General features: G+C 42.3%; 1 protein-coding gene across 7 annotated transcripts in view; it reads left to right on the forward strand.

Moving 5' to 3' along the window:
* The window catches only part of LOC138642804 (chloride channel protein D-like), a 320,123-nt gene that overhangs the window by 15,257 nt on the left and 276,911 nt on the right, over window positions 1-27,955 (forward strand). For 3 of the 7 annotated variants that reach the window (XM_069731316.1, XM_069731313.1, XM_069731315.1), the window contains exons 2-3: window positions 2,211-2,262; window positions 27,744-27,902. In XM_069731316.1, coding sequence (XP_069587417.1) covers window positions 2,211-2,262; window positions 27,744-27,902 — 211 coding nt within the window. Of the gene's footprint in view, window positions 1-2,210; window positions 2,263-7,711; window positions 7,870-27,531; window positions 27,903-27,955 lie in introns of those variants that run through there. The other 4 variants (XM_069731317.1, XM_069731314.1, XM_069731319.1 and 1 more) reach the window with 3 other exon arrangements.

The following is a 27,955-nucleotide window of genomic DNA, read 5'->3' on the forward strand; positions in this document are numbered from 1 at the left end:
ATGGGGGCAAATGTCTGTATGGGGCATCTTACCCGGCCATGTGCAGCATTATATGGGGGCAAATGTCTGTATGGGGCATCTTATCCGGCCATGTGCAGCATTATATGGGGGCAAATGTCTGTATGGGGCATCTTATCCGGCCATGTGCAGCATTATATGGGGGCAAATGTCTGTATGGGGCATCTTATCCGGCCATGTGCAGCATTATATGGGGGCAAATGTCTGTATGGGGCATCTTATCCGGCCATGTGCAGCATTATATGGGGGCAAATGTCTGTATGGGGCATCTTATCCGGCCATGTGCAGCATTATATGGGGGCAAATGTCTGTATGGGGCATCTTACCCGGCCATGTGCAGCATTATATGGGGGCAAATGTCTGTATGGGGCATCTTATCCGGCCATGTGCAGCATTATATGGGGGCAAATATCTGTATGGGGCATCTTATCTGGCCATGTGCAGCATTATATGGGGGCAAATATCTGTATGGAGCATCTTATGTGGCCATGTGCAGCATTATATGGTGCAGTTTTCTGTATGGAGCATCTTAAGTGGCCATATGCAGCATTATATGGGGCAGTTATCTGTATGGAGCATCTTATGTGGCCATGTGCAGCATTATATGGGACAAATATCTGTATGGAGTATCTTATGGGGCCATGTGCAGCATTATATGGGGCAGTTATCTGTATGGAGCATCTTATGGGGTCATAATCAACATTTGTGCAGCATTATATGGGGCATATTTTAATATGGAGCATCTTATGGGCCCATCATGAACTGTATGGAGCATTATATGGGGCTCCTGATTCAATATGGATATTCAAAAACACTTAACCTACTGATGTCTCAATTAATTTTACTTTTTTTGGTATCTATTTTTATTTTTGAAATTTACCGGTAGCTGCTGCATTTTCCACCCTAGGCTTATACTCGAGTCATTAAGTTTTTTCAGTTTTTTGTGGCAAAATAAGGGCGGTCGGCTTATACTCGGGTCGGCTTATACTCGAGTATATACGGTAATTGGCAACTCTGTATCTGTAGTTGTTGGCACAACAACCGATGGATGAAAACCGAGCAGAACTGAGTGGCCGAACTGTGGTACTAGGCCCAAAACTATTAACTAGATTAGATGTAGTAAAAATTGAGATACACAGGCAGTGTAGTTAGTTTCACAGGCGGGCTACTCTGCTGACGTGCAGACACTGCTCCTAGGCCCAAAATTATTAACTGGATTAGATGCTGTAAAAATTGAGATACACAGGCGGTATAGTTTGTTTCACAGCTGGGCTACTCTGCTGACGTACAGACACTGTGAGGAAATGGTGGCGACGGGGCAAATGGCTGGTTCTTATAGGGCAAGGACATGTGACATACACAGCCAATGACACATGCCCTTGCTTGTGTGCATCACATGCACATTGCTGTGTGTGTGTGCACTGCTGATAGGCTGAGAGACTGCACCGACCCACTGTAAATGCGGGAAAGAAAAAAAAAATGGAGATCGGCGTTATTTCAGCACAGATCTATCCCCCGCCTACTATACACTGAAACAGTCTATTAACAATGATAAACAGTTTTAATGTGCAAATCAAGTTAGGCTTTTGGTGAACGAACAGTTATCGAACAGATACTCAAACAGCCGAATTTTAAGCAAATTGTTCGAGTTCGTCAAACGACTCAAACACCGCCCAAAACAGCTCGAATTTGAAATTGGCGAACAGTTCGAATCGAACACCACTCATCTCTACTGGCGACTCTGTTCTCCACTAACACATTCACCACTGTCTACATTCTGAGGATACAGATAGTGATGTCATCAGGAAGTGGACGATGGAGGATGAGTAAGGGTATGGTGCAGCCTGTGCGCCACTGTTTTCAGCCCTTCGGCTGTCTTGGTCCATATAGAAAAGAGAAATGCTTAAACTAGGATATTTTATTAGTGTAATCCATCTGCTGTAATGGACAATAGTCTGTTTTTGTAATCGGTTCTATGCATACATTTGAATGTCTATTCATGACATCTCTACATGAAGTCCATATGCCTAAATAAAGCATAATGATAGAGATTGTCATTGTGAGAATACCTCTTTAGATATTGGACAGTAGATTTAAATAGATAATAGTTCTAATAGTTAACTATCATGTCTCTATTGCTAAATCAATTGTAGCAAAATGTGAACTACTAATATTATAATTTTTCCTTGCAGTTTGCTGCAGGCCTGGATATACTCGAATAAAGGACTCCTACACATCCACTCGGTAAGTTATGCTTGTTCTTTGAACCTGTCAGTAAGCGTAAAGGCTTGGGTCACATGACAGCATAAAAAATCAGTCCTGTTTTCATCCAGATAAGTGGATATAATTGGTGGAGAAAGGTTGAACTTGATGGACCTTGATCTTTTTTCAACCTATGTAACTTTATGAATACAATTGCTCAGGTCTCTTCTACATGTTCCCAAAGTTGGTGCATACTGGTTAACTCAGTTGTGTAAGTATACAGATTTTTCTTCAATTCTAAACAAGTGTTTAATGGGACTGAGGTCTGGGGACTGTGGGGCAATTTCAGCACATCTACTTCATTGTAATTGAACCATTTCTTCCCAATCTCGATATATGCTTCGTGTTGTTGTTGTCCTGTTGGAAAACTATGTCATCCCTTTCATACACATAGTACTTAAGTGTATGAAGTAACTCATCTTGTAAGATACTTACATATAGGTCATCACTGAGACCACCATCGATCATGGTCAAGTATCCAACACCTTTAGCTGGGAAACAACCACATATCATAAGGCTTCCTCAACCGAACTTAACATTTTCTTCAATTTCTCAGTCCGTTAGCTCCTTTTTCCCTTGTTTCTTTCAGACCCATTTGCACCTATCTGAGCCTAGTCTATCGACTTTCATGTCATCTCTCCAAATCACCAATTTCAAATCTTTCAATGTCCACTGTTTGCACTTCTTTGCAAACCCGAACCAATGCTTCTTACAATATTGAAGTTGATGCTTCTTCACCTTTTTTGGGCCACCATTTCAGAGTTTTGTAAAATGTGTTGCATGGTGCTTGCATCGACGTCGGTGATCTCACTATTATGAAGCATGCGAGCCACCTCCACTGCAGTGTTTGTCGTGCCAGAACGGATAGACTTTGGGATGAGCTTACTTGAAGACACAAAAGAGAATAGTAAAACCAAAAACACTCAGTTTGAAAAAATGTTGCAGTAATCCGCAAGTGCTAGTAAAAGATGTAAAAAACAGGGTATTTGGTTGATACGTTTTTTGCAAAAAATGTATACTAAGCTGCTCTACCAATCTTCACGGTATACCCTTATCAGAGCAGTCCTAACTAATGTATGCAATCCCTATCTGATGTATTTAAAAACCTGATCATCTGTATATAACCTGTGTGAACAGGGTTCAGAGAGGAAAAATCCATGTGTGCATACAGGGTAGAACAGCTTTTGTGCAGATAGCCCAAGAGGAGTGGTGGAACTCCCCAGTCTTGTAGACACAAGAGAACAATTATGGAAACAGGAACACATGGGCTACTTGCACAGTGAACAAGTCTGTATGATCATGTTCACACACCACCAAGAAACCTGAAGACACAAAAGAGAATAGTAAAACCAAAAACACTCAGTTTGAAAAAATGTTGCAGTAATCCGCAAGTGCTAGTAAAAGATGTAAAAAACAGGGTATTTGGTTGATACGTTTTTTGCAAAAAATGTATACTAAGCTGCTCTACCAATCTTCACGGTATACCCTTATCAGAGCAGTCCTAACTAATGTATGCAATCACTGAGCTTACTTGTTGACTCTGATATTTTGTCTGGATGTCCACCTTTTGGCTCCAGAAAGGATGGACGGACTTCAGTTCATATTCTTCCAACTGTCATGGCACTCACATGATGCAGTTTGGCAATTTTCTTGGCCAAGATTCGACTATCGATGAGGTGGATGATGCTGTTTCTCTTTTTTTGGGAAATCGTCTTCATGGCTGCTCCTCGATTCAAACCAGTGACCTTTCACTTGGGAATCAACCTAATATCACACTGCACTATTAGGTAACGTGTAGTATTCCAGTATCAGGAGCAAAACAGTAACAATGCAGTGACATAACAAGAATCTTCACAGCTAATCATACGCGAAATATTTGCAAGTCTAATTCATGTATGAGATAGTCAAGATGATTGTCTATAAAATGATGGTAGTCTCATGATCAAAGCATCAGTGGATGGTGAGATATGGAGCCTGAAGGTCAAAAGTTCAAAACATTCTTACCCTTTTGCTCTTCACTGTATGATGACCCATGATTGACTACATGTGTGGATTTGGTACAAAAACTGTTGAGGTGCATGTTCCACTTTTTTTAAATTAATTAAATCTTGCGATGCCTGGCATGAGAAAAACCCTGGTGTTCAATTGTTGTCACTGGTAGATGCTGCTGGTTTGGAAATTCTCTTGTGGCCATTCATTACATTTCAGGCCCACCAGAGTGAGAATTTCTCTTTTATAGGCATTTACCCCTCTCAATGGAACGCTTTATAGAGATCAGCCCCTTCACCAAGAATAATAACAAAGGGGTGGAGATCTTCAAAACATAATATGGGGAGATGTAATAGAGGGAGACTGCTGGCTCTCACCAGTCTGATGAAGGACTCTGCCCAAACTGTTGGTGCCATCACGTGAAGGAAATATGCATGTGCTTATCGAAAGAAAACCTGTGGGGTGGTTCCTTTTTCTCTTGATTTAAATTATATATGGTTCCCTGGACAGTAGGAATTAAAACTAGTATACAACATCTCATTTTAGGACTTATCCTTGGGGACACTGAGACTAATGTGATCTTTAGTTTTAAAACCACTGAACATCTGATGGCAACATTTTAAAGGGAACCTGTCACCCCGTTTTTTCAGTATGAGATAAAAATACTGTTAAATAGGGCCTGAGCTGTGCGTTACTATAGTGTATTTTGTGTACCCTGATTCCCCACCTATGCTGCCGAAATAACTTACCAAAGTCGCCGTTTTTGCCTGTCAATCAGGCTGGTCAGGTCATATGGGCGTGGCGACATCGCTGTTTCTTCCCCCAGATCTTGCATATATTTCCGTTGGTGGCGTAGTGGTTTGCGCATGCCCATCTTCTGAATCTACTGGGCAGGAGAAGAAAAAACGCGCGATCGGCGCTAGTTCCCTGGTGATCTGTGGGGGCGGCCATCTTCCTGAGGCCGCGCGTGCGCATATGGAGTCCTCTGCTGCCCGGGGCTTCAGGAAAATGGCCGTGGGATGCCGCGCATGCGCAGATGGAGATCGCGGCGGCCATTTTCCTGATGCCGAGATCGCACTCTGCACCCTATCTTGACTGAAAAAAACAGAAATGTAGTAATTTTTGCAAATTTATTAAAAAAGAAAAACTGAAATATCACATGGTCATAAGTATTCAGATCCTTCGCTCAGTAGTGAGTAGAAGCACCCTTTTGAGCTAGTACAGCCATGAGTCTTCGTGGGAATGATGCAACAAGTTTTTCGCACTTGGATCCTCTACCATTTGGGGATCCTCTGCCATTTGGGGATCCTCTGCCATTCTTCCTTGCAGATTCTGTCCTGTTCCGTCAGGTTGGATGGTGAACGTTGGTTGACAGCGATTTTCAGGTCTCTAAAGAGATGCTCATTTGGGTTTAGGTCAGGGCTCTGGCTGGGCCAGTCAAGAATGAGTTGTTCTGAAGCCACCCCTTTGTTATTGTTACACATACAATGGGTGCCGGGAGGAGCTACCTTATATGGAGCCTGCTCACATGGTATAGGTCGGGAAGCCAAATCTCTGCAGGACACAGCAGGGTTAAATTCCTGCAGAGACTGACGCCCCCGTAATGCCAGATGGAACCACTATACTTTAGTAGCTAGGCAAAGGAACGCAGCAAGAACAAATCTCATGAACTGACCTGATGATAAGGAGACATCGTGTGGTGACCATGGTGAGTAGGGCAACGCTGTTTAGGCACACAAGTTACCGCCATGACATACATGCAGTGTGGGGGTCACATGCATCCATTTATAAATCCTGGCTGCACAGACAAGAGTTCAAGAGTAAATACGTTGGCAATTGTCCAACTAACTGTTCATTCATCAGATGATTGGATTGTTTATGGTGGAACAGAAATCATTGTTTTCAGCCGCACGTTGCCTGGTGTAAACTGCGGATTTCCAGTTGATAACATGATATGGCATGGGGACAGATTGATCTACTAATGATCGTTCTGTACCCATCATTCTTCTTCAGCAGGTGTAAAGGGGCCGCTATACAAGTGCCAAACTACTTCAATATTGTCGAATGCACTCGTTTAACGGCCAGAACACAGCCCATGTGAATGCAACTTACAGTACATGTTTGTGTGTGATGGTGCAGTATGTGAGCACTTAGGGCCTCACTTTTGCCCAGGGCCCCACTTTATAAAAAAACAGCAATGCTAACAGCCATCAGAACAATTCCAATAAATAAAGGATGCATGGATTAAAATAGCTGTTTAGTTCAAATCTGTTGTGTCTAGCTAGTTCTTAGAACTCATTCATAGGACTGCATACATTGCATAGCGATGTATCCACTCTTTAACTTACAGCTGGACTAGCTATGAACCATACTGTTCAATTTTATGTACAGGCTTAATACTTCCTTTCTTTGTAGGTTTTTGTATTTTCAACCATTTGTACCCACTGACAGCAAAAAAATAACTTTTGGGGAAAAAAAATTGAAACACAAACTAGAGTAGAAGAGTGGTCTCTGTTCTGCATGTTCTTCAGTTTCTTGCCTTGCAATGCGCACTGAGAGTGCACGCTCTTTCCGGTTCATAACTTCTCATTAGAGCCTGTGGGAGTGCACTGTCACTATGCATTGAAAAGAATATCACACAGTGACAGTGACAAGGGAGATCGTACTGAGCATATGTTGGAATTGACAACTGATGCATGGTTAGTAGAGCAGTCCATCTAGTCCAACCCCTGAAACGAATGTCACTGATGACGCCTCCCAGCATGCACTGGGGATTCTCAAATGAAATGTCATCAAACCGGAAGTAGGTAAAAAAAATGCTAAAAATGCTTTTTAATTACAGCGCGGTATATTAGAAAAGTAATTTGCTTATTACGTTATATAGACGGACATTTTGTATGAAATCAACATTAGTTTCAGACCACCTCTTTAAGGACCAGTGCTGTAAATGTATGGCACAATGATAACGTATAAAAGTCTACACTCGCAGGACGACAATAACTTTTGATTCTGGGAATAACCCTTTAAGCTTTATTTGCATAAAACCAGAAATGTCCTGTGAATGAGTTTTAAGTACAATTTTCACATTTCTTCGTTTGTGCTTTGAATTTGCATTTCTGGTCAAGGCAGTGCATTTTACTAAACCCAGCGTATTCTGCCGATCTAGGTGAGAAATACATGCATTTGGGTTTGTTACATGCAAGAGCAAAACAATCATTTCCTGATTTACAGTAAACACTGTGTATACTTTTAATGTTGGCAGCAGTATGATTCCATTACTCAGTGTCATTCTCTGCAGAGTTACACAGTGAGTTACACTTATAGGGAACCTGACAGCGGGTACGTGCTGCTCAATCCATGGGCAGCATCTATCAGATACCAGCCGTGTGATTGCAGCCACACATCTTACTCTGAAACTTTGCATCATTTCAGAGACAAACACTGTTTGAAAGGACGAAGCCACAAAGGAGACTAGTCAGACAGAAGCGACTTCACAATGCCCACTATCCTAGATTGACGGGTCTATCCCTACAATTGCACCCAGGCAGTCACTGGCAGCAAGTGGGGAGAAGGCATCCTTGGTCGCTGGCGACTTTTAAGGTATGTTTTTCTCTGAAACACCACAATGTTTCAGAGTCTGGAAGAAAACAAGCAGCCAGCTTCTGATATATGCTGCCCATGGATCGGGCAGCACGTATCCACTGTCAGGTTACCTTTATAGAGGACCATTCTCTGGATTTTTTGAGTGGCTCCTCCAATTGCCTGTGTTTCTCTGATTCTGTAAGACTTTTTTATGTGCTCTAAAGCTATGCCTCTTGACAATAAAGAAGCAAATTTGTATAAACCAACCCCTATGGAAGAGAAGAATAGGAGACCAGCACGAGACCCTGACAGCAGTATAGGGAGCAGTGGGGGATTGCTAGGTGAGTATGTGTTTTGTTTTATTACACTTAGAGCACACTCGGAGCCATGGGAAGTTAAAACAACCCCAGAAGTATACATAGAAATCATAGGACAGGGCTGCATCGTAAAATTCAAATTAGGCCCCTGCTGCCAAAAAATATTCGGCAAAGTGGGTGAGGTCATATCTCCCAACTTTTATAAACAAGAGAGAAGAACAAAAAGGAGCATCCTGAGTGAACCTGTAGTGGTGAGCAGACCTCTGTACGTGTAGTGTTGCTTACTTGTGTGAACAGGTAGCGGGTTGCAGTAATGGACAAGATGCAGACCAAGGGTTAACAAAGGGTTTCATTCACAGGAGGATACTCCTCGCAGGGAGATATTTAAATGAGGGGGAGAGTCCTTCCCTAATACAAAGAACACTTCTAGGGTGTTTTTTCACCAATGGGGGAAGAAAAGATAAACTGCATTTATCACTTTGTGCTCCAGTCACAGATGTGCCCCTCACTTTGACTGGGGCCACTTGGAAAGAGCCACAACGGGGATCTGTTACAGTCTTGTGGAAAATGGGGGAAGCTTTTCTGGCATTGAGAATGTCCCCTTGTGGTCCTGATGGTGTCTTCTTTTCAATCCTAATATATATAGAGAACCTCTGGCACTCAAAAATCACAATATTTCTTTGTTTCAAATCAATGGATTTATTCACTACCGGTCATATTATAACAGACAATCTCCAACGTTTCGGCATTTCATGCCTTTTTCAAGGAAGTCTTAGATAAACAATAAACAAATCAACAGTATGACATACAAAATAATGTGTCCAATCTGTATACATTATATATTATGCAATGCCACATGGTAGTGAAGTATCCTGGAAAAGAAAAAAATCACCGAAAAAAGTGGACCAACATATCTACAATTATCTAAGGAGTATATAGATTTAACAAGTGTATCATATATCATATGAGCCAAGTAGAAGCCTCAAAAAACCAAAGTGAAAAGCAAAGAGAAGAAAGGTCAGATAAAGAACCACCTTAAACGTCCCTGCTCATAAAAAAGAAACTAAGTGTGATAATATATTCTAAGATATGGACCACAATAAAATACCTAGATCCTGATATTACAGTTTAAAGCATTGGTGAAATCAGTCAACCTGCTATAGAGAAAAGAAAAGTAGTACCAATAAGTGGTCCAGTAAGATACTAACAATAATCAAAAAGAGTCTGTCCCCAGAGCAAAAATACCTTAGTCCATATGAAGCCACGTGAGACCGGTGTGTATGCTGGCCTGCAGTGATGATGCACAGCCCTGGAAGAAGCTCTAGTTAGAACAACCAAGGGCTGCTGCACCCAACGCCAGCTCTGATAAAGCAAAACTGAGAATAGAAGCCAAGAAGGGAAAGAAACTGTGGTATTGGCACAAGATCATCGTGAACTTTGGAACTTTAATAAACTATGATCTGTCCCCTTCTTCAGGTACCCACAGTATGATATCCCTGTTGTTCCCACATACACAGTGTGATGGCTTGTCAGTATGGAGGCCCTCACTCGGTATGATGCCCTCACATCCACCACTCAGTATGATACCCCCGCAGCTTCTATAGGATGTGACTGCTGAGGCCTGTGGTCGGCTGAAGCCATTATGGGCATGATGGTCATGATGTCATTGCAGTAGAATTGGTGTGGTCCATCAGAATGGCAGCACCAATAATAGGTAGTGTAATTAATAGGTAAGTTATAGTTTTATTTTTTTATTTCCTGCGCTAAACACATTTTAAAAATGAAATGAGCAACAACCCTTTTAATGTTAAACATTACTGTACAAAAATTTACACACAGTTCCCTGTGTGAGCCCCACCTAATAAAGCTCTCCTGTAGCATTTTACTGCCATGTTGCAGGAAATTCTCCGAAAAGCCTGTAGCTTATGTCAAGTTATTTTAGGATTTAAAACGACTTATTTTCAGAAAAAAAATCTTACTGTGATTGATGTCACAGGATTGTTAAAACCCGTGAGCAAAAAAATATTTGTCTGTCTGGTTGCAGCTTTACGTCACAACAGGGAGCAAATGCTTTAAGGTAAAGAATATTATTCCAACATCAGACCCTGAAACAAAATACTGGTGCTAAGACTCAGCATGAGCAGAGTATATCCTGAACAGTAATGATATATATGATAAGTCTTATTATCTCCATCTCTGCCTTGCTCTGACTATAGCTGTGTCATTTTCTTTAATATATACAGTACTTAATAAAAGCTTTCAGGAAGCGTGGATAAAATCCTGCAAAGTAAGAATGCTTTCCAAAATAGAAGTGTTAATAGTTTATATTTATCAATTAACAGACGCAAAGTGGATGAACAAAAGAGAAATCTAAAATCACTATTCAAAACTGCATCAAAATATCAATTCCTCTAGGTACGCTTGTAAACAGTTTATGAAGGAACTCATCAATGAGGCTGTTCCAAACATTTTGGAGAACTAACCACAGATCTTCTGTGGATGTAGGATTATGCAAATCCATGTCTCTTTAAGTAATCTCACACAAACTTAATGATATTGAATTCAGGACTTTCTTCTTCTTTTCGCTGATGATAGTTCTTAATGACATTGGCTGTATGTTTGAGGTTGTTATTCTATTGCAGAATACATTTGGAGCCAATCAGACGCCTCCCTGATGGCATTGCATGATGTATAAGTATCTGCCTATATTTTACTGCATTGAGAACACCAGTAAATGGACAACGTTGAGGGCTGTGGGGCTGTGCACGCAGTGGTCCACAAACAAACTTTAGTGCAACAGGTGAAAAACACCTCATGCTTATTTTGTTTTAAAATCAATTGTCCAGCAGTGCCATCAGCTCAAAACTGTCAGCAACCATCGTGACCCAGTTAAACTCATCTATTGGAAAGAGAAGTCTGGCCAGAAGTTGGTTTCATGGAATAACTGAAGCCAAAAGTCATGCTGCCTGCAGTGGATGTTGGTGATTTGCTTGCCCAACTGCATTCAACATGGCAGAATATTCCTATCACATCCCCAGCCGAACCTGCTCCAGTGAGGTCCGATTCTTTCTCCAGGCAATGGCGTTTTCACTTTGCTGGCGGCACTGAAGAAGGAGGATATGTCATGTGCCTCTGGACACTGAGCAGTCAGATACACTGGTGTGGCCAGGACTGAATGGGTGTGTGGGTTGTTCAGTAGCCCAGCTAATTTGCCCCCCGCTGTAGCCTATGGGGCAGCACCACACACTTCTTTAACTACCAGCATTTTGTTGGGAACTGCCAAATATTGTGCTCAGTTTACCTCAAACATCTCTGGTGCTGTTGTAACGCTGCGTGGGGCGGTAGCCACTTGCGAGGCACTGGTCTTCTCCTGTCACGCCTCAGCGCTCTACATGAGAGTGGGTCCTGGCTGTGTGTTGGTGTTAGTGTTGTGTGGACTTTACACCCGTGCAGGCCGCCTGTAGGTGATGGTATTGGCTGGCGAAGACCAAGAATTCCACAGATTAATAATGGAGACTTCCAATAAAACATGGAGACTTTACTGAACTTGATAAGGGTTATGTACAAGGATTATATACATAGTCTTACAGGGGTATTCCCATCTCGAACATCCTATTTAAATATGTACTAGGCGTAATGTTAATAATATTGGTAATTACCTCCAATTAGATGTTCTCTATACATAGTAACATAGTAACATAGTAACATAGTTAGTAAGGCCGAAAAAAGACATTTGTCCATCCAGTTCAGCCTATATTCCATCATAATAAATCCCCAGATCTACGTCATTCTACAGAACCTAATTGTATGATACAATATTGTTCTGCTCCAGGAAGACATCCAGGCCTCTCTTGAACCCCTCGACTGAGTTCGCCATCACCACCTCCTCAGGCAAGCAATTCCAGATTCTCACTGCCCTAACAGTAAAGATTCCTCTTCTATGTTGGTGGAAAAACCTTCTCTCCTCCAGACGCAAAGAAAGCCCCCTTGTGCCCGTCACCTTCCTTGGTATAAACAGATCCTCAGCGAGATATTTGTATTGTCCCCTTATATACTTATACATGGTTATTAGATCGCCCCTCAGTCGTCTTTTTTCTAGACTAAATAATCCTAATTTCGCTAATCTATCTGGGTATTGTAGTTCTCCCATCCCCTTTATTAATTTTGTTGCCCTCCTTTGTACTCTCTCTAGTTCCATTATATCCTACCTGAGCACCGGTGCCCAAAACTGGACACAGTACTCCATGTGCGGTCTAACTAGGGATTTGTACAGAGGCAGTATAATGCTCTCATCATGTGTATCCAGACCTCTTTTAATGCACCCCATGATCCTGTTTGCCTTGGCAGCTGCTGCCTGGCACTGGCTGCTCCAGGTAAGTTTATCATTAACTAGGATCCCCAAGTCCTTCTCCCTGTCAGATTTACCCAGTGGTTTCCCGTTCAGTGTGTAATGGTGATATTGATTCCTTCTTCCCATGTGTATAACCTTACATTTATCATTGTTAAACCTCATCTGCCACCTTTCAGCCCAAGTTTCCAACTTATCCAGATCCATCTGTAGCAGAATACTATCTTCTCTTGTATTAACTGCTTTACATAGTTTTGTATCATCTGCAAATATCGATATTTTACTGTGTAAACCTTCTACCAGATCATTAATGAATATGTTGAAGAGAACAGGTCCCAATACTGACCCCTGCGGTACCCCACTGGTCACAGCGACCCAGTTAGAGACTATACCATTTATAACCACCCTCTGCTTTCTATCACTAAGCCAGTTACTAACCCATTTACACACATTTTCCCCCAGACCAAGCATTCTCATTTTGTGTACCAACCTCTTGTGCGGCACGGTATCAAACGCTTTGGAAAAATCTAGATATACCACGTCCAATGACTCACCGTGGTCCGGCCTATAGCTTACCTCTTCATAAAAACTGATTAGATTGGTTTGACAGGAGCGATTTCTCATAAACCCATGCTGATATGGAGTTAAACAGTTATTCTCATTGAGATGATCCAGAATAACATCCCTCAGAAACCCTTTAAATATTTTACCAACAATAGAGGTTAGACTTACTGGCCTATAATTTCCAGGTTCACTTTTAGAGCCCTTTTTGAATATTGGCACCACATTTGCTATGCGCCAATCCTGCGGAACAGACCCTGTCGCTATAGAGTCCCTCTTCTTGGGTTAGATTGGTGACCCTTAATATAGGGATTTCATTGTTTCTTGGGATTTCACCTAGCATTTCATTTTCCACCGTGAATACCGTGGAGAAGAAGGTGTTTAATATGTTAGCTTTTTCCTCGTCATCTACAACCATTCTTTCCTCACTATTTTTTAAGGGGCCTACATTTTCAGTTTTTATTCTTTTACTATTGATATAGTTGAAGAATAGTTTGGGATTAGTTTTACTCTCCTTAGCAATGTGCTTCTCTGTTTCCTTTTTGGCAGCTTTAATTAGTTTTTTAGATAAAGTATTTTTCTCCCTATAGTTTTTTAGAGTTTCAATGGTGCCATCCTGCTTTAGTAGTGCAAATGCTTTCTTTTTACTGTTAATTGCCGGTCTTACTTCTTTGTTTAGCCACATTGGGTTTTTCCTATTTCTAGTCCTTTTATTCCCACAAGGTATAAACCGCTTACACTGCCTATTTAGGATGTTCTTAAACATTTCCCAATTATTATCTGTATTCTTATTTCTGAGGATATTGTCCCAGTCTACCAGATTAAGGGCATCTCTAAGCTGGTCAAACTTTGCCTTCCTAAAGTTCAGTGTTTTTGTGACTCCCTGACAAGTCCCCCTAGTGAAAGACAGGTGAAACTGCACAATATTGTGGTCGCTATTTCCTAGATGCCCGACCACCTGCAGATTTGTTATTCTGTCAGGTCTATTAGATAGTATTAGGTCTAAAAGTGCTGCTCCTCTGGTTGGATTCTGCACCAATTGTGAAAGATAATTTTTCTTGGTTATTAGCAGAAACCTGTTGCCTTTATGGGTTTCACAGGTTTCTGTTTCCCAGTTAATATCCGGGTAGTTAAAGTCCCCCATAACCAGGACCTCATTATGGGTTGCAGCTTCATCTATCTGCTTTAGAAGTAGACTTTCCATGGTTTCTGTTATATTTGGGGGTTTGTAACAGACCCCAATGAGAATTTTGTTACCATTTTTCCCTCCATGAATTTCGACCCATATGGACTCGACATCCTCATCTCCTTCGCTAATATCCTCCCTTAAAGTGGACTTTAGACAAGACTTTACATAGAGACAAACCCCTCCTCCTCTCCGATTTTTACGATCCTTTCTAAACAGACTGTAACCCTGTAAGTTAACTGCCCAGTCATAGCTTTCATCTAACCATGTCTCGGTTATTCCCACTATGTCAAAGTTACCTGTAGATATTTCTGCTTCTAGTTCTTCCATCTTGTTTGTCAGGCTTCTGGCGTTTGCGAGCATGCAGTTTAGAGGATTTTGTTTTGTTCCAATCTCCTCGCTGTGGATTGTTTTAGAAATGTTCTTGCCTCCCTTCTGAGTATGTTTTCCTGGATCTTCTTTGTTCAAGTCTAATGTTTTTCTTCCCGTCCCCTCTTCTTCTATAGTTTTTTTAAGTTGTATTGCTTATACCATGTGCAGGGTATCACAGTCACTCAGGTATCCATGATTACGACCACTATGGCGTTTAGTAAAAAGTTTATTATTATCGCTGGCCGGGTTCTCGGGATCGTGCATAGTTAGAGCCTGCGTACTAGCTCCCTGCCCGGCCACCTCACTCCTGCACTGCACATTTTCAATGGCCGGGCTGCCATTGCAACGAATCGGAGGCCCATTCTTACGCTGCTGGATGGCCGGTAAGCTCATAGAATGACACACCCTCATATCGGCACGATGTTAATTCCACCATCAGAGATTAACAGGTTAACAGTCGGTGACGGAGCTCTGCTCCACTTACGGCTGTTTAAGGCAGGTCGTGGCTGTGACATGTAGTCATTATCTGCCATGTATGTTAGCTTAGCTTAGCCTGCACCATACTCCAGATCTCAACTTGCGCAGTACATATACAGTTGAGTCCATATATATTTGGACAGAGACAACATTTTTCTAAATTTGGTTATTGACATTACCACAATGAATTTTAAACAAAACAATTCAGACGCAGTTGAAGTTCAGACTTTCAGCTTTCATTTGAGTGTATCTACATTAAAATTGGATAAAGGGTTTAGGAGTTTCAGCTCCTTAACATGTGCCACCCTGTTTTAAAGGGACCAAAAGTAATTGGACAGATTAAATAATTTTAAATAAAATGTTCATTTCTAGTACTTGGTTGAAAACCCTTTGTTGGCAATGACTGCCTGAAGTCTTGATCTCATGGACATCACCAGATGCCGTGTTTCCTCCTTTTTGATGCTCTGCCAGGCCTTCACTGCGGGGGGGGGGGGGGGGGAGGGGTTCAGTTGTTATTTGTTTGTGGGCCTTTCTGTCTGAAGTTTAGTCTTTAACAAGTGAAATACATGCTCAATTGGGTTGAGATCAGGTGACTGACTTGGCCATTCAAGAATATTCCACTTCTTTGCTTTAATACACCCCTGGGTTACTTTGGCTTTATGTTTTGGGTCATTGTCCATCTGTAGTATGAAACGACGACCAATCAGTTTTGCTGCATTTGGCTGGATCCGAGCACACAGTATGGCTCTGAATACCTCAGAATTCATTCGGCTGCTTCAGTCCTGTGTCACATCATCAATAAACACTAGTGACCCAGTGCCACTGGCAGCCATGCATGCCTACGCCATTAAACTGCCTCTGCCATGTTTTACAGATGATGTGGTATGTTTTGGATCATGAGCTGCACCACACCTTCGCCATACTTTTCTCTTTCCATCATTCTGGTAGAGGTTGATCTTGGTTTCATCTGTCCAAAGAATGTTCTTCCAGAACTGTGCTGGCTTTTTTAGATGCTTTTTAGCAAAGTCCAGTCTAGCCTTTTTATTCTTGATGCTTATGAGTGGCTTGCACCGTGTAGTGAACCCTCTGTATTTACTTTCATGCAGTCTTCTCTTTATGGTAGATTTGGATATTGATACGCCGACCTCCTGGAGAGTGTTGGTCACTTGGTTGGCTGTTGTGAAGGGGTTTCTCTTCACCATGGAGATTATTCCGCGATCATCCACCACTGTTGTCTTCTGTGGGCGCCCAGGTCTTTTTGCATTGATGAGTTCACCAGTGCTTTCTTTCTTTCTCAGGATGTACCAAACTGTAGATTTTGCCACTCCTAATATTGTAGCAATTTCTCGGATGTTTTTTTTTCTGTTTTCGCAGCTTAAGGATGGCTTGTTTCACCTGCATGGAGAGCTCCTTTGACAGCATGTTAACTTCACAGCAAAACCTTCCAAATGCAAGCACCACACCTCAAATCAACTCCAGGCCTTTTATCTGCTTAATTGAGAATGACATAACGAAGGGATTGCCCACACCTGTCCATGAAATAGCCTTGGAGTCAATTGTCCAATTACTTTTGATCCCTTTAAAAACAGGGTGGCACATGTTAAGGAGCTGAAACTCCTAAACCCTTCATTCAATTTTAATGTGGATACCCTCAAATGAAAGCTGAAAGTCTGAACTTCAACTGCATCTGAATTGTTTTGTTTAACCCCTTAACTACCGCCGATATGCCTTTTAACGGCGGCCGCTAAGGGTACTTAAACCACAGCGCCGTTAATTAACGGCGCTGTGGAAAAAATAAATAGCGCCCCCCAGAGTCGGATTTTCTCCGGGGTCTTGGCTGCCGGGGGTAGCCGAGACCCCAGAGAACATAATTCGGGGTTTTTTTTACCGACCTCGCATTTGCGATCGCCGGTAATTAACCGTTTACCGGCGATCGCAAAAAAAAACAAAACGCGATTTCTTTTTAATTTCTCTGTCCTCTGATGTGATCGCACATCAGAGGACAGAGAAATGGGGTCCCAGGTAGCCCCCAATACTTACCTGTCTCCCCCGGTGCTCCTCGTGGCTCCCGATGGGCGCCGCCATCTTCAAAATGGCGGGCGCATGCGCAGTGCGCCCGCTGGCCGGCACCGGGAGAATCTTTGGTGTCTCGGCTGCCGGGGGTAGCCGAGACCCCAAAGAACATGATCGGGGTCGGTTTTACCGACCCCTGTTTTGCGATCGCCGGTAATTAACTGTTAACCGGCGACCGCAAAAGGAAAAAAAAAAAAAAAAAGCAAAGTGTAATTCTCTGTCCTCTGATGTGATCGCACATCAGAGGACAGAGAAATAGGGGGATTCGGGGACCCTATTATACTCACCAGTGTCCCTGGGTCCTCCTGCTGCTCCTCCTGGTCTTCTTGGCAAAAGAAAATGGCGGGCGCATGCGCAGTGCGCCCGCCATCTGTCGCCATCTGCCGGCCGGCAGGAGAAGAGCAGTTGGGGCTAAAATTAGGGTTAGGGTTAGGGCTAGGGTTAGGGTTAGGGCTAGGGTTAGGGTTAGGGTTAGGGTTAAGGTTAGGGTTAGGGCTAGGGTAAGGGTTAGGGCTAGGGCTAGGGTTAGGGCTAGGGTTAGGGTTGGGGCTAAATTTAGGGTTAGGGTTGGGGCTAAATTCAGGGTTAGGGTTGGGGCTAAATTTAGGGTTGGGGCTAAATTTAGGGTTAGGGTTGGGGCTAAATTTAGGGATAGGGTTCTTTCACACTTACGTCGGTACGGGGCCGTCGCAATGCGTCGGCCCGACATGCCGACGCACGTTGTGAAAATTGTGCACAACGTGGGCAGTGGATTTAGTTTTTCAACGCATCCGCTGCCCAATCTATGTCCTGGGGAGGAGGGGGCGGAGTTATGGCCACGCATGCGCGGTCAGAAATGGCGGACGCGACGTACAAAAAAACGTTACATTGAACGTTTTTTGTGCCGACGGTACGCCAAAACACAACTGATCCAGTGCATGACGGACGCGACGTGTGGCCATCCGTCACGATCCGTCAGCAATACAAGTCTATGGGCAAAAAACGCATCCTGCGGGCACATTTGCAGGATCCGTTTTTTGTCCAAAACGACGGATTGCGACGGATGCCAAATGACACAAGTGTGAAAGTAGCCTTAGGGCTAGGGTTATGGTTGGGGCTAAAGTTAGGGCTAGGGTTGGGGCTAAAGTTAGGGTTAGAGTTGGGATTAGGGTTAGGGTTTGGATTAGGGTTGGTATTAGGGTTAGGGTTGGCATTAGGGTTACGCTTGGGATTAGGGTTAGGTTTGGGATTAGGGTTAATGTTAGGGTTGGGATTAGGGGTGTATTGGGATTAGGGTTAGGTTTGAGGTTAGGGTTGAGATTAGGATTAGGGGTGTGTTGGATTTAGGGTTTTGATTAGGGTTATGGTTAGGGTTGACATTAGGGTTGTTTTGGGGTAAGGGTCGTGATTATCGCTAGGGTTAGTGATTAGGATTATGAATCGGGTTGGGATTAGGGTTAGGGGTGTGTTGGGGTTAGGGCTGGAGCTAGAATTGGGGGGTCTCCACTGTTTAGTTACATCAGGGGGTCTCCAAACACGACAGCCAATTTTGCGCTCAAAAAGTTAAATGGTGCTCCCTCCCTTCTGAGCTCTGCCGTGTGCCCAAACAGTGGGTTACCCCCACATATGGGGCATCAGCGTACTCGGGATAAATTGAGCAACAACTTTTGCAGTCCAATTTCTCCTGTTACCCTTGTGAAAATAAAAACTTGGGGGCTACAATATCTTTTTTGTGGAAAAAAAAATATTTTTTATTTTCACGACTCTGCATTCTAAACTTCTGTGAAGCACTTGGGCATTCAAAGTTCTCACCACACATCTGGATAAGTTCCTTGGGGGGTCTAGTTTCCAAAATGGGGTCACTTGTGGAGGGTTTCTACTGTTTAGGTACATCAGGGGCTCTGCAAACGCAACATAACGCCCGCAGACCATTCTATCAAAGGCTGCATTCCAAAACGGCGCTCCTTCCTTCCGAGCTCTGCCGTGCACCCAAACAGTGGTTTACCCCCACATATGGGGTACCAGCATACTCAGGACAAATTGGACAACAACTTTTGGGGTCCGATTTCTCTTTTTACCCTTGTGAAAATAAAAACTTGGGGGCTAAATAATCTTTTTTGTGGAAATTTGTATTTTTTATTTTCACGACTCTGCATTCTAAACTTCTGTGAAGCACTTGGGCATTCAAACTTCTCACCACACATCTAGATAAGTTCCATGGGGGGTCTAGTTTCCAAAATGGGGTCACTTGTGGGGGGTTTCCACTGTTTAGGCACATCAGGGACTCTCCAAACGCGACATGGCGTCCGATCTCAATTCCAGACAATTCTACATTGAAAAAGTAAAACGGCACTCCTTCTCTTCCAAGCTCTGCGGTGCGCCCAAACAGTGGTTTACCCCCACATATTGGGTATCAACGTACTCAGGAGAAATTGCACTACAACTTTTGTGGTCTAATTTCTCCTGTTACCCTTGTGAAAATAAAAATTTGGGGGCAAAAAATCATTTTTGTAGAAAAAATGCGATTTTTTTATTTTCACGGCTCAACGTTATAAACTTCTGTGAAGCACTTGGGGGTTCAAAGTGCTCACCACACATCTAGATAAGTTCCTTAAGGGGTCTAGTTTCCAAAATGGTGTCACTTGTGGGGGGTTTCCGCTGTTTAGGCACATCAGGGGCTCTCCAAATGCGACATGGCGTCCAATCTCAATTCCTGCCAATTTTACATTGAAAAAGTAAAACGGCGCTCCTTCACTTCCAAGTTCTGCGGTGCGCCCAAACAGTGGTTTACCCCCACATATGGGGTATTGGCGTATTCAGGAGAAATTGCATAACATAATTTATGGTTACATTTCTGTTTTTACACTTGTGAAAATAAAAAAAATGGTTCTGAATTAAAATGTTTGCAAAAAAAAGTTAAATGTTCATTTTTTCCTTCCACATTGTTTCAGTTCCTGTGAAGCACGTAAAGGGTTAATAAACTTCTTGAATGTGGTTTTGAGAACCTTGAGGGGTGTAGTTTTTAGAATGGTGTCACACTTTGTTATTTTCTATCATGTAGATCCCTCAAAATGACTTCAAATGTGATGTGGTCCCTAAAAAAATAGGTGTTGTAAAAATGAGAAATTGCTGGTCAAATTTTAACCCTTATAACTCCCTAACAAAAAAAAAATTTTGTTTCCAAAATTGTGCTGATGTAAAGTAGACATGTGGGAAATGTTATTTATTAACTATTTTTCGTGACATATCTCTCTGATTTAAGGGCATAAAAATACAAAGTTTGAAAATTGCAAAATTTTACAAATTTTCGCCATATTTCCGTTTTTTTTCATAAATAATCGCAAGTAATATCGAAGAAATGTTACCACTAACATGAAGTACAATATGTCACAAAAAAACAATCTCAGAATCAGCGGGATCCGTTGAAGCGTTCCAGAGTTATACCCTCATAAAGTGACAGTGGTCAGAATTGCAAAAATTGGCTCGGTCATTAAGTACCAAATTGACTCTGTCACTAAGGGGTTAAAATTCATTGTGGTAATGTCTATAACCAAAATTAGAAAAATGTTGTCTCTGTCCAAATATATATGGACTTAACTGTATGGTGGATGTGGAGAAGGGGATAATCTAGACCAAGACCATTCACGGAAATGCAGACCCAAACTTACACAGAAATTTAGATCAAGTTATGCAGAAATTGAAAAATTCTTAAGGGTTCACAAACTTTCAACCACCATTCTACAAAGTCCAGCTGTCATAGTGAGTGATAAGAAACTCTTTAGGCTTTATTTTGAAAACGCAAACTTCTGACATAATGGAGGAATGTTTTGAAAACCAAAATGAGTGAAAATTTCAGGAATTTCCCAAATCCAGAAGTCAGTACTGAGATAGCAGGGACCACAGAAGACAAAATGACAAGTTGTCTAGTTCATATAGGAGATTACTATCTGTGTCAAAGTAACCCATTGCAGTCAGGACTGAGGAGTACTGGATTGATGGAGGGTCAGGAGCCAGGCCTCTTCTGAATGATGCAGACTGGAATATTTATCTGACGAGTATATCCTTGAGGAATATGTGATCCATTTTCAGAGATGACACAAAGGGGCTCTTGTATCAGAAGACTCAAAAGTTTCTTAGCGTTAGTGTATTCAATTAATTCCCCAGAGCCCTGAAATCCATAAAACTCTTAAAGAGGTATTCCCATCTCCAAGATCCTATCCCAATATGTAGTATATGTAATAATAATATTACCAAATACCTCCAAATAGAAGTGTAGTATAGTTTTTCTGACTCACGGTGTCGCTTCCACCATGTAAGGCATTGCAGTAGCTTAGGTGTCCATGGTTACAACCAATGGAAAACCAAAGGAAAAACAAGGATCCCTAAAAAGCACAACTATTGCATCCTATTTGCCCACACTTTACATTGGCTTATATAGACATTGTTCTTTAAAGGGATATCTATACTGTTTAGATCTATGGTTTCTAATTGTCCATTATAGCCTGAAATATAAAAGAAAAAAAAATCCCTTCTTACTTGTTATTATTTTAGTTTTTTTCTATTTTTGCTTTTTACATTTTGTTGTTTTTTTTTCACATGGGCAATGGGTGTATTGGGACACGATTTTGGTAGCTATAGGGATTTGTAGGGACATCAGGGCGAGCCGCCATTGAGTGGGGGCGCCTACCGCTGAAACTTAGGGTTCCAACCTCCACTGCCAGGCAGGGGTCAGTACAGTGGACCTGCAGGGCACAGTAGGACACTCTACTGAGATATATACAGTATATATATATTTCCTACGGTAATCCGTTCAATATTTGGTACTGTGTCTCCAATTTTGGAATGTTTTTAAACTTCATTCATTAAACGTTACTTTTTAGGGATCCTTGTTTTTCCTTTGGTTTTCTATTGTTTGTCTAGGATCTCAATAGATTTGATTTTGGTTGGCACATGGTTATGGATCGCCCCCACGTAAGAGCTATGGGGTACTCGGTACCGGGTCCTTCAGTTCCCTCAGCTGGGATGTCACGGTGGCCCAACCCGTACCGTGGCCCTATGAGGGGCACCCAATAAAAAGGGTAGAGTTTGTAGATAACAGTAGTGTTCGTGACACCACCTGTGGTATTCGGTCAGGGTGACCGACGCTGCTTAGGGGTCCGCTGGGGGGATGGAATGGCAGCTAGATGGTAAACCTTCCCACAGGTGAAGTATATCCCCAGGGCTTCCCAGAAGTGTAGATGGTGATGGTGGATGGTGCAAGGCGCGGCAAATAACGAGGACACAATGGGTGCAGTCTCTTTACCTTTACTGAAGGCTTCAGCATCCACAGTCCAGGGTGCCGGATGACAGGGTAGGCAGAGTTCGGCCGGTCTGATGGCAATTCCAGAGTCCCCTTATCCAGGTGGAAATCAGTAGCCTACCCCTTGTGCACAGTAACGTAGTAGGTCCCTACTTGCATTAGCTACCATAGGGTCCTCACTCTTGTTACTCCTCTCTCTGTCCCCCAGATGGATAGGACAAACCCGTATGATGGTGGTGGCCTGAGGCTATTTTATAGGGACCCTAGCGTCGCCCCTCCTCTGCATTGCCACCTTGTCTGCTTAGGTTCTTAGGACGGACAGCCAACTTGGAATCGACTGCCCTGCCGGTCTCTGAAGTAAAGCGTAGAGTTTATTACTCCCTCAGTGTTCCGGCCACCGGATTAGTGCTCAGTGGGAGGCAGCCTGCTCCTAGCTGGTCTCCCACTGGTGTTTCACTCCTGTTGCTACGACTTCTGTGCTCACTCACTACGGCACACTTCCTCTCTTGTCCTTTCTTAGGAGGCTACCGCATGGGTTGCAGGCGCAGCTCCGTGTCCTTCTTCCCTTTTCCTGGGCCGAGCCCAGTCTGCTCCTCTCCTCCTGGCTCCTACCCCGACTTCTCCTCCAACTCTCTAACTTCCTAACCAACCTCCAGTTTTACCCAAGTGTGAGGAGTGGCCTAATAGATGGAGCCTTTTGCTCCCCCTGGTGGCCGGCGTGTGAAGTGTGTGTGTGGCTGTAATACCTGGCAGGGTGAACTCCTTTGGTGCCATCAGACGTAACATCGCTCCCCCTGGTGGAATAACGACATTACTGCAACGACCAGGACTCTGGGGCGCTGCACTTACAACCACTAAGAACTAACTAACTATCATCATAACAGTGGTTGTAACCATGGATACCTAAGCTACTGCAATGCCCTGCACATGGGGAAAGCAACATAGGGAATCAGAAGAACTATACTACTTTTCTAATTGGAGCTCTTTGCTAATATTATTATTATTACACCTACTACATATTGGGGATCTTGGAGATGGGAATACCCCTTTAAATCTTGGAATTAAAGTTAGATGGAACATCAACCTTTTTGAAATCCATGGCTTGTTTATTTAGATCACATGCCAAAATGTTGATTTTTTTAGCCACAATCTGTTCGGTGCTGGCGAGTCTGTGGTGCAGAGTTTAATGAATCCACTGGTTTTGTCATTTAATCCTTGTAATGAGGTATGAACTTTACTACAGGTGGGACTCAAAGGATGCAGTCCACAGGTAATGTATAGGCGACAGTGGCATTATTGGAGCAAAGCAAGGTCTGGAAATCGAATCAGGCGGTGTCATCAGGAGAGCAATACATGAACCAAGTATCTAGTAGTCAAGGCAAAAGCGATGTCAGAAATAATTATATCCTGTGTATTCAGTTATTGACTTATGATAACTGGTTATGATGATGATTTGTTATTTATGGTCATAGACTGACTTTTTACATATAGCATCACTTTTTTTTGGTCGCCAACCAGTATAATGATCCATTATGATGTCTTAAAAAGCAATTTCATGTGTTCTATAGTCACATGAATTGTATATCAAAAGGTGTTGAATTGAAATCAGTTGTCCATTTGCTTTAATGTTGAACTGTTAATTGATATACTTTGCATGAATTACAAGTGTAACTACAGCATGAGAGGCCAAAAGTTAAAGAGATTTTCTTTGTATTTTAGACAAAATGATATATATATTTTCATCTTTTACATTTTAAAACTTACAAAAAAGAAAATGGGTCAATGCAAAAGTTTGTGCTCCCTGCATGGTTAGCACCTAGTAGCCCACCTTTTGAAAGTATCACAGCTTGTAAACGCTTTTTGAAGCCAGACAAGAGTCTTTCAATTGTTGTTTGAGGGATTTTTATTCATTCTTGCTTGGAAAATTCTTCCAGTTCTGTGAGATTACTGGGTCGTCTTGTATGCATTGCTATTTTGAGGTCTTGCCACAGAAATTAGCTTGGTCTTCCAGAACTTATCTTGACCTCCACTGTTCCTGTTAACTGCCATTTCTTAATTACCGTATATACTCGAGTATAAGCCAACCCGAGTATAAGCCGACCCCCTAATTTTGCCACAAAAAACTGGGAAAACTTAATGACTCGAGTATAAGCCTAGGGTGGGAAATGCAGCAGCTACCGGTAAATGTCAAAAGTAAAAATAGATACCAATAAAAGTAAAATTAATTGAGACATCAGTAAGTTAAGTGTTTTTGAATATCCATATTGAATATTGAATCAGGAGCCCCATATAATGCTCCATACAGTTCATTATGGCCCCATAAGATGCTCCATTTCAGGCTGTGCCATATATGATGCTCTATAGCGTTCATCATTGCCCCATAAGATGCTCCATTTCAAGCTGTGCCATATATTGTATAATGCTCTATAGCGTTCATCATTGCCCAATAAGATGCTCCATATAAAGCTGTGCCATATATAATGCTGCTGCTGCATTAATAAAAAAAAAAATCTCATACTCACCTCTCTTGCTGACCGCTGCTCCTCAGCGTCCCATCTCTCCGCACTGACTGTTCAGGCAGAGGGCGGCGCGCACACTAGTACGTCATCGCGCCCTCTGACCTGAAGAGTCACTGCAAGAGGACAGGAAGATGGAGCGGCGCCCGGCGGGTGGAACGCGGACAGGTGAATATAAAATACACACCTGCTCTGGTGCGGTCCCTGGCTCCTTCTCCCGGACAGCTGGTCTCCGGGCCTGGCAGCCTCTTCCTCTGTCAGCGGTCACCATTACTGCTCATTAGAGGAATGAATATGCGGCTCCACCCCTATGGGAGTGGAGTCCATATTCATAACTTTAATGAGCGGTCCCACGTGACCGCTGAACAGAGGAAGAGCTGTGGCACCCGAAGACCGTGGGACAGGCAGGGACAGCGCCAGGAGCGCCAGAAGCAGGTAAGTATGCGACAGAACTCTCTCCCCCTCACCCGCCGACCCTGCCGCCGACTGTGACTCGAGTATAACCCGAGAGGGGCAGTTTCAGCCCAAAAATTTGGGCTGAAAATCTCGGCTTATACTCGAGTATATACGGTACATTTCAAACTGAGGAAAGGGCAACTTGAAAATGCTTTGCACCTTGTTATAGCCTTCTCCTGCTTTGTGGTCATCAAGAATTTTCATTTTCAGAATGCTAGGCAGCTGCTTAGAAGAACCCATAGCTGTTGTTTTTTGGCACAAGGTTAGACGAGACTGAGTATTTATAAAGCTGAGAAATTTGCATCACCTGGCCTTTCATAAGGATGATAGTGAACAAGCCATAACCCTAACAGGCTAATTAAGGTCTGAAACCTTGGTCAAAGTTATCTGAGAACATAAATCTCCAAGGGTGCCCAAACTTTTGCATCATCCCTTTTTCCTTTTTGTAATTTTTAAAATGGAAAAAATGACAAATATATACAGTGGCAACCAAAAGTTTTGAATTCTTTTTTAACTCCTTAGAGACCCTGCCCTTTTTCAATTTTAATTTCTGGTTTTTCGCTCCCCTCTTTCCCAGAGCCATAACTTTTTTATTTTTCCTTCAATATGGCCATGTGAGGGCTTGTTTTTTGCAGGATAATTGCACTTTTGAACGACTCCATTGGTTTTACCATATCGTATGCTCAAAAATGGGAAAAAAATTCCAAGTGCGGTGAAATTGCAAAAAAATGCAATTCCACAACGTTTTTTGGGGATTTTTTTTTACCATGTTCACCAAATGCCAAAACTGACCTGCCATTATGATTCTCCAGGACGTTACACGTTCATAGACACCAAACATGTCTAGGTTCTTTTTTTCTGTAAGAGATGAAGAAAAAATCCAAAGTTTGTTAAAAAAAATAAAATAAATTGCTCCATTTTCCGAGACCCGTCTCCACTTTTCATGATCTCGGGTTGGGTGGGGCTTATTTTTTGCATGCCGAGCTGACGTTTCTATTGATACCATTTTGGTGCAGATACGTTCTTTTGATTGCCCTTTATTGCATTTTAATGCAATGTTGCGGCAACAAAAAAAAGTAATTCTGACATTTTTACTTTTTTTTAATCGCTGCGCCGTTTAGCGATCAGGTTAACTCTATTTTTAATTGATAGATCGGGTAATTCTGAAAGAGGTGATACTAAATATGTGTAGGTTTGATTTTTTTATTGTTTTATTTTGAATGGGGTGAAAGGGGGTGATTTAAACTTCTATTTTTTAAATTTTTTTTAAATATTCTTAAAAAGTTCTTTTTTACTTTTGGCATTATTCAGTAGTCTCCAAGAGACCTCTGGTTGTCATGCCAACCCACCAGTGACCCGCGATCACGTGATGTGGGTCACCGATGGGTGGATTTCCAGTCCGATGGCCGGAACAGCGCATTAAATGCCATGTCAGAGTTGGAGGACTAGTAAACCTGCTTCCATGTAGTTCTCCATATTTATGAGCTCTGTATAGCTCCACCCCACCACTAATTTGGATGTAGAGTTTACTGCCTATGCGCAGTGTACACAGAAAGCTCAGATAGGTTAGCAAAAACATAGTGACATATTCCGTCTAAGCAACAGCTATCAGGAACATGATAGTAAGTGCTGAATTTCCCTGCAGCTTCATCACCATACTCCATAGCCACAGCACTCAGTAGACTGCCCATGCTAGTCAATGGCTAGCTAGGCAACCACCTATTCTTTGTCCTGCCCCTGTGGCTAATCAATGCTCATTGCCTTCTATGGAGCTTTTTTTATTTTTATAAATGTGAATACACTTATACTAAGAATATGAAAACGGTTGCTATTTTTAAGTAGAAATTGTATGTGACATTACTAAATAACATCCACAAGTTTGATGAGTAGGTGAATTCGGGACAATGTGAGCTTATAGTTACAAATCAGGTCACATCTGACAGAAGTCGCTAATTATCTTACTAATAATTATTTTATATTAACAGTATAAACCCCTGAACAAGATAAAACAGAAAATGAGTGGTGTGTCCTAGTAATGTGTAATGATAACAAATGTAGCCAAGCCCTGTGATGGGCAAGACTCCGTGATTGATCTAAAGCCTGACTGATGTTCTCCCGATTGTCCATCTCGGCAGATGGGACACAAGACGATCGCTTTCCTTGGCGGTGACTTTCTTGGAAGAGTAGATTTTTTTTACTCATCATTTTGATTTTTTTATTGTTGTCTAAAGGATTACGAAAAATTATAGAATTTTTATTAGCCTAGTTCAGTTTTTGGGATCAAGAAAATTATGTCTTTAAAATCCAGTAGAAAACAGAAAGAAAAAACAGAAGATGTGGAAGATGGAACAAACCGCAGACTGTCCTCCAAGGTGAAGAAGGTCATCTCAGAAACACATGAAAGTCTAGACTACTTACCTTCTCATAGTGACGCCTACAAAACATGGCGAAAGCTGAAGCCGCACAGGTAACACCAACACTACAGAATTCAGTAAAATTGTAAGTTTCCTTTTTCCTTTG

The sequence above is a fragment of the Ranitomeya imitator genome, chromosome 6, assembly GCF_032444005.1.
Source record: "Ranitomeya imitator isolate aRanImi1 chromosome 6, aRanImi1.pri, whole genome shotgun sequence".
Classification (NCBI taxonomy): Eukaryota; Metazoa; Chordata; class Amphibia; order Anura; family Dendrobatidae; genus Ranitomeya; species Ranitomeya imitator.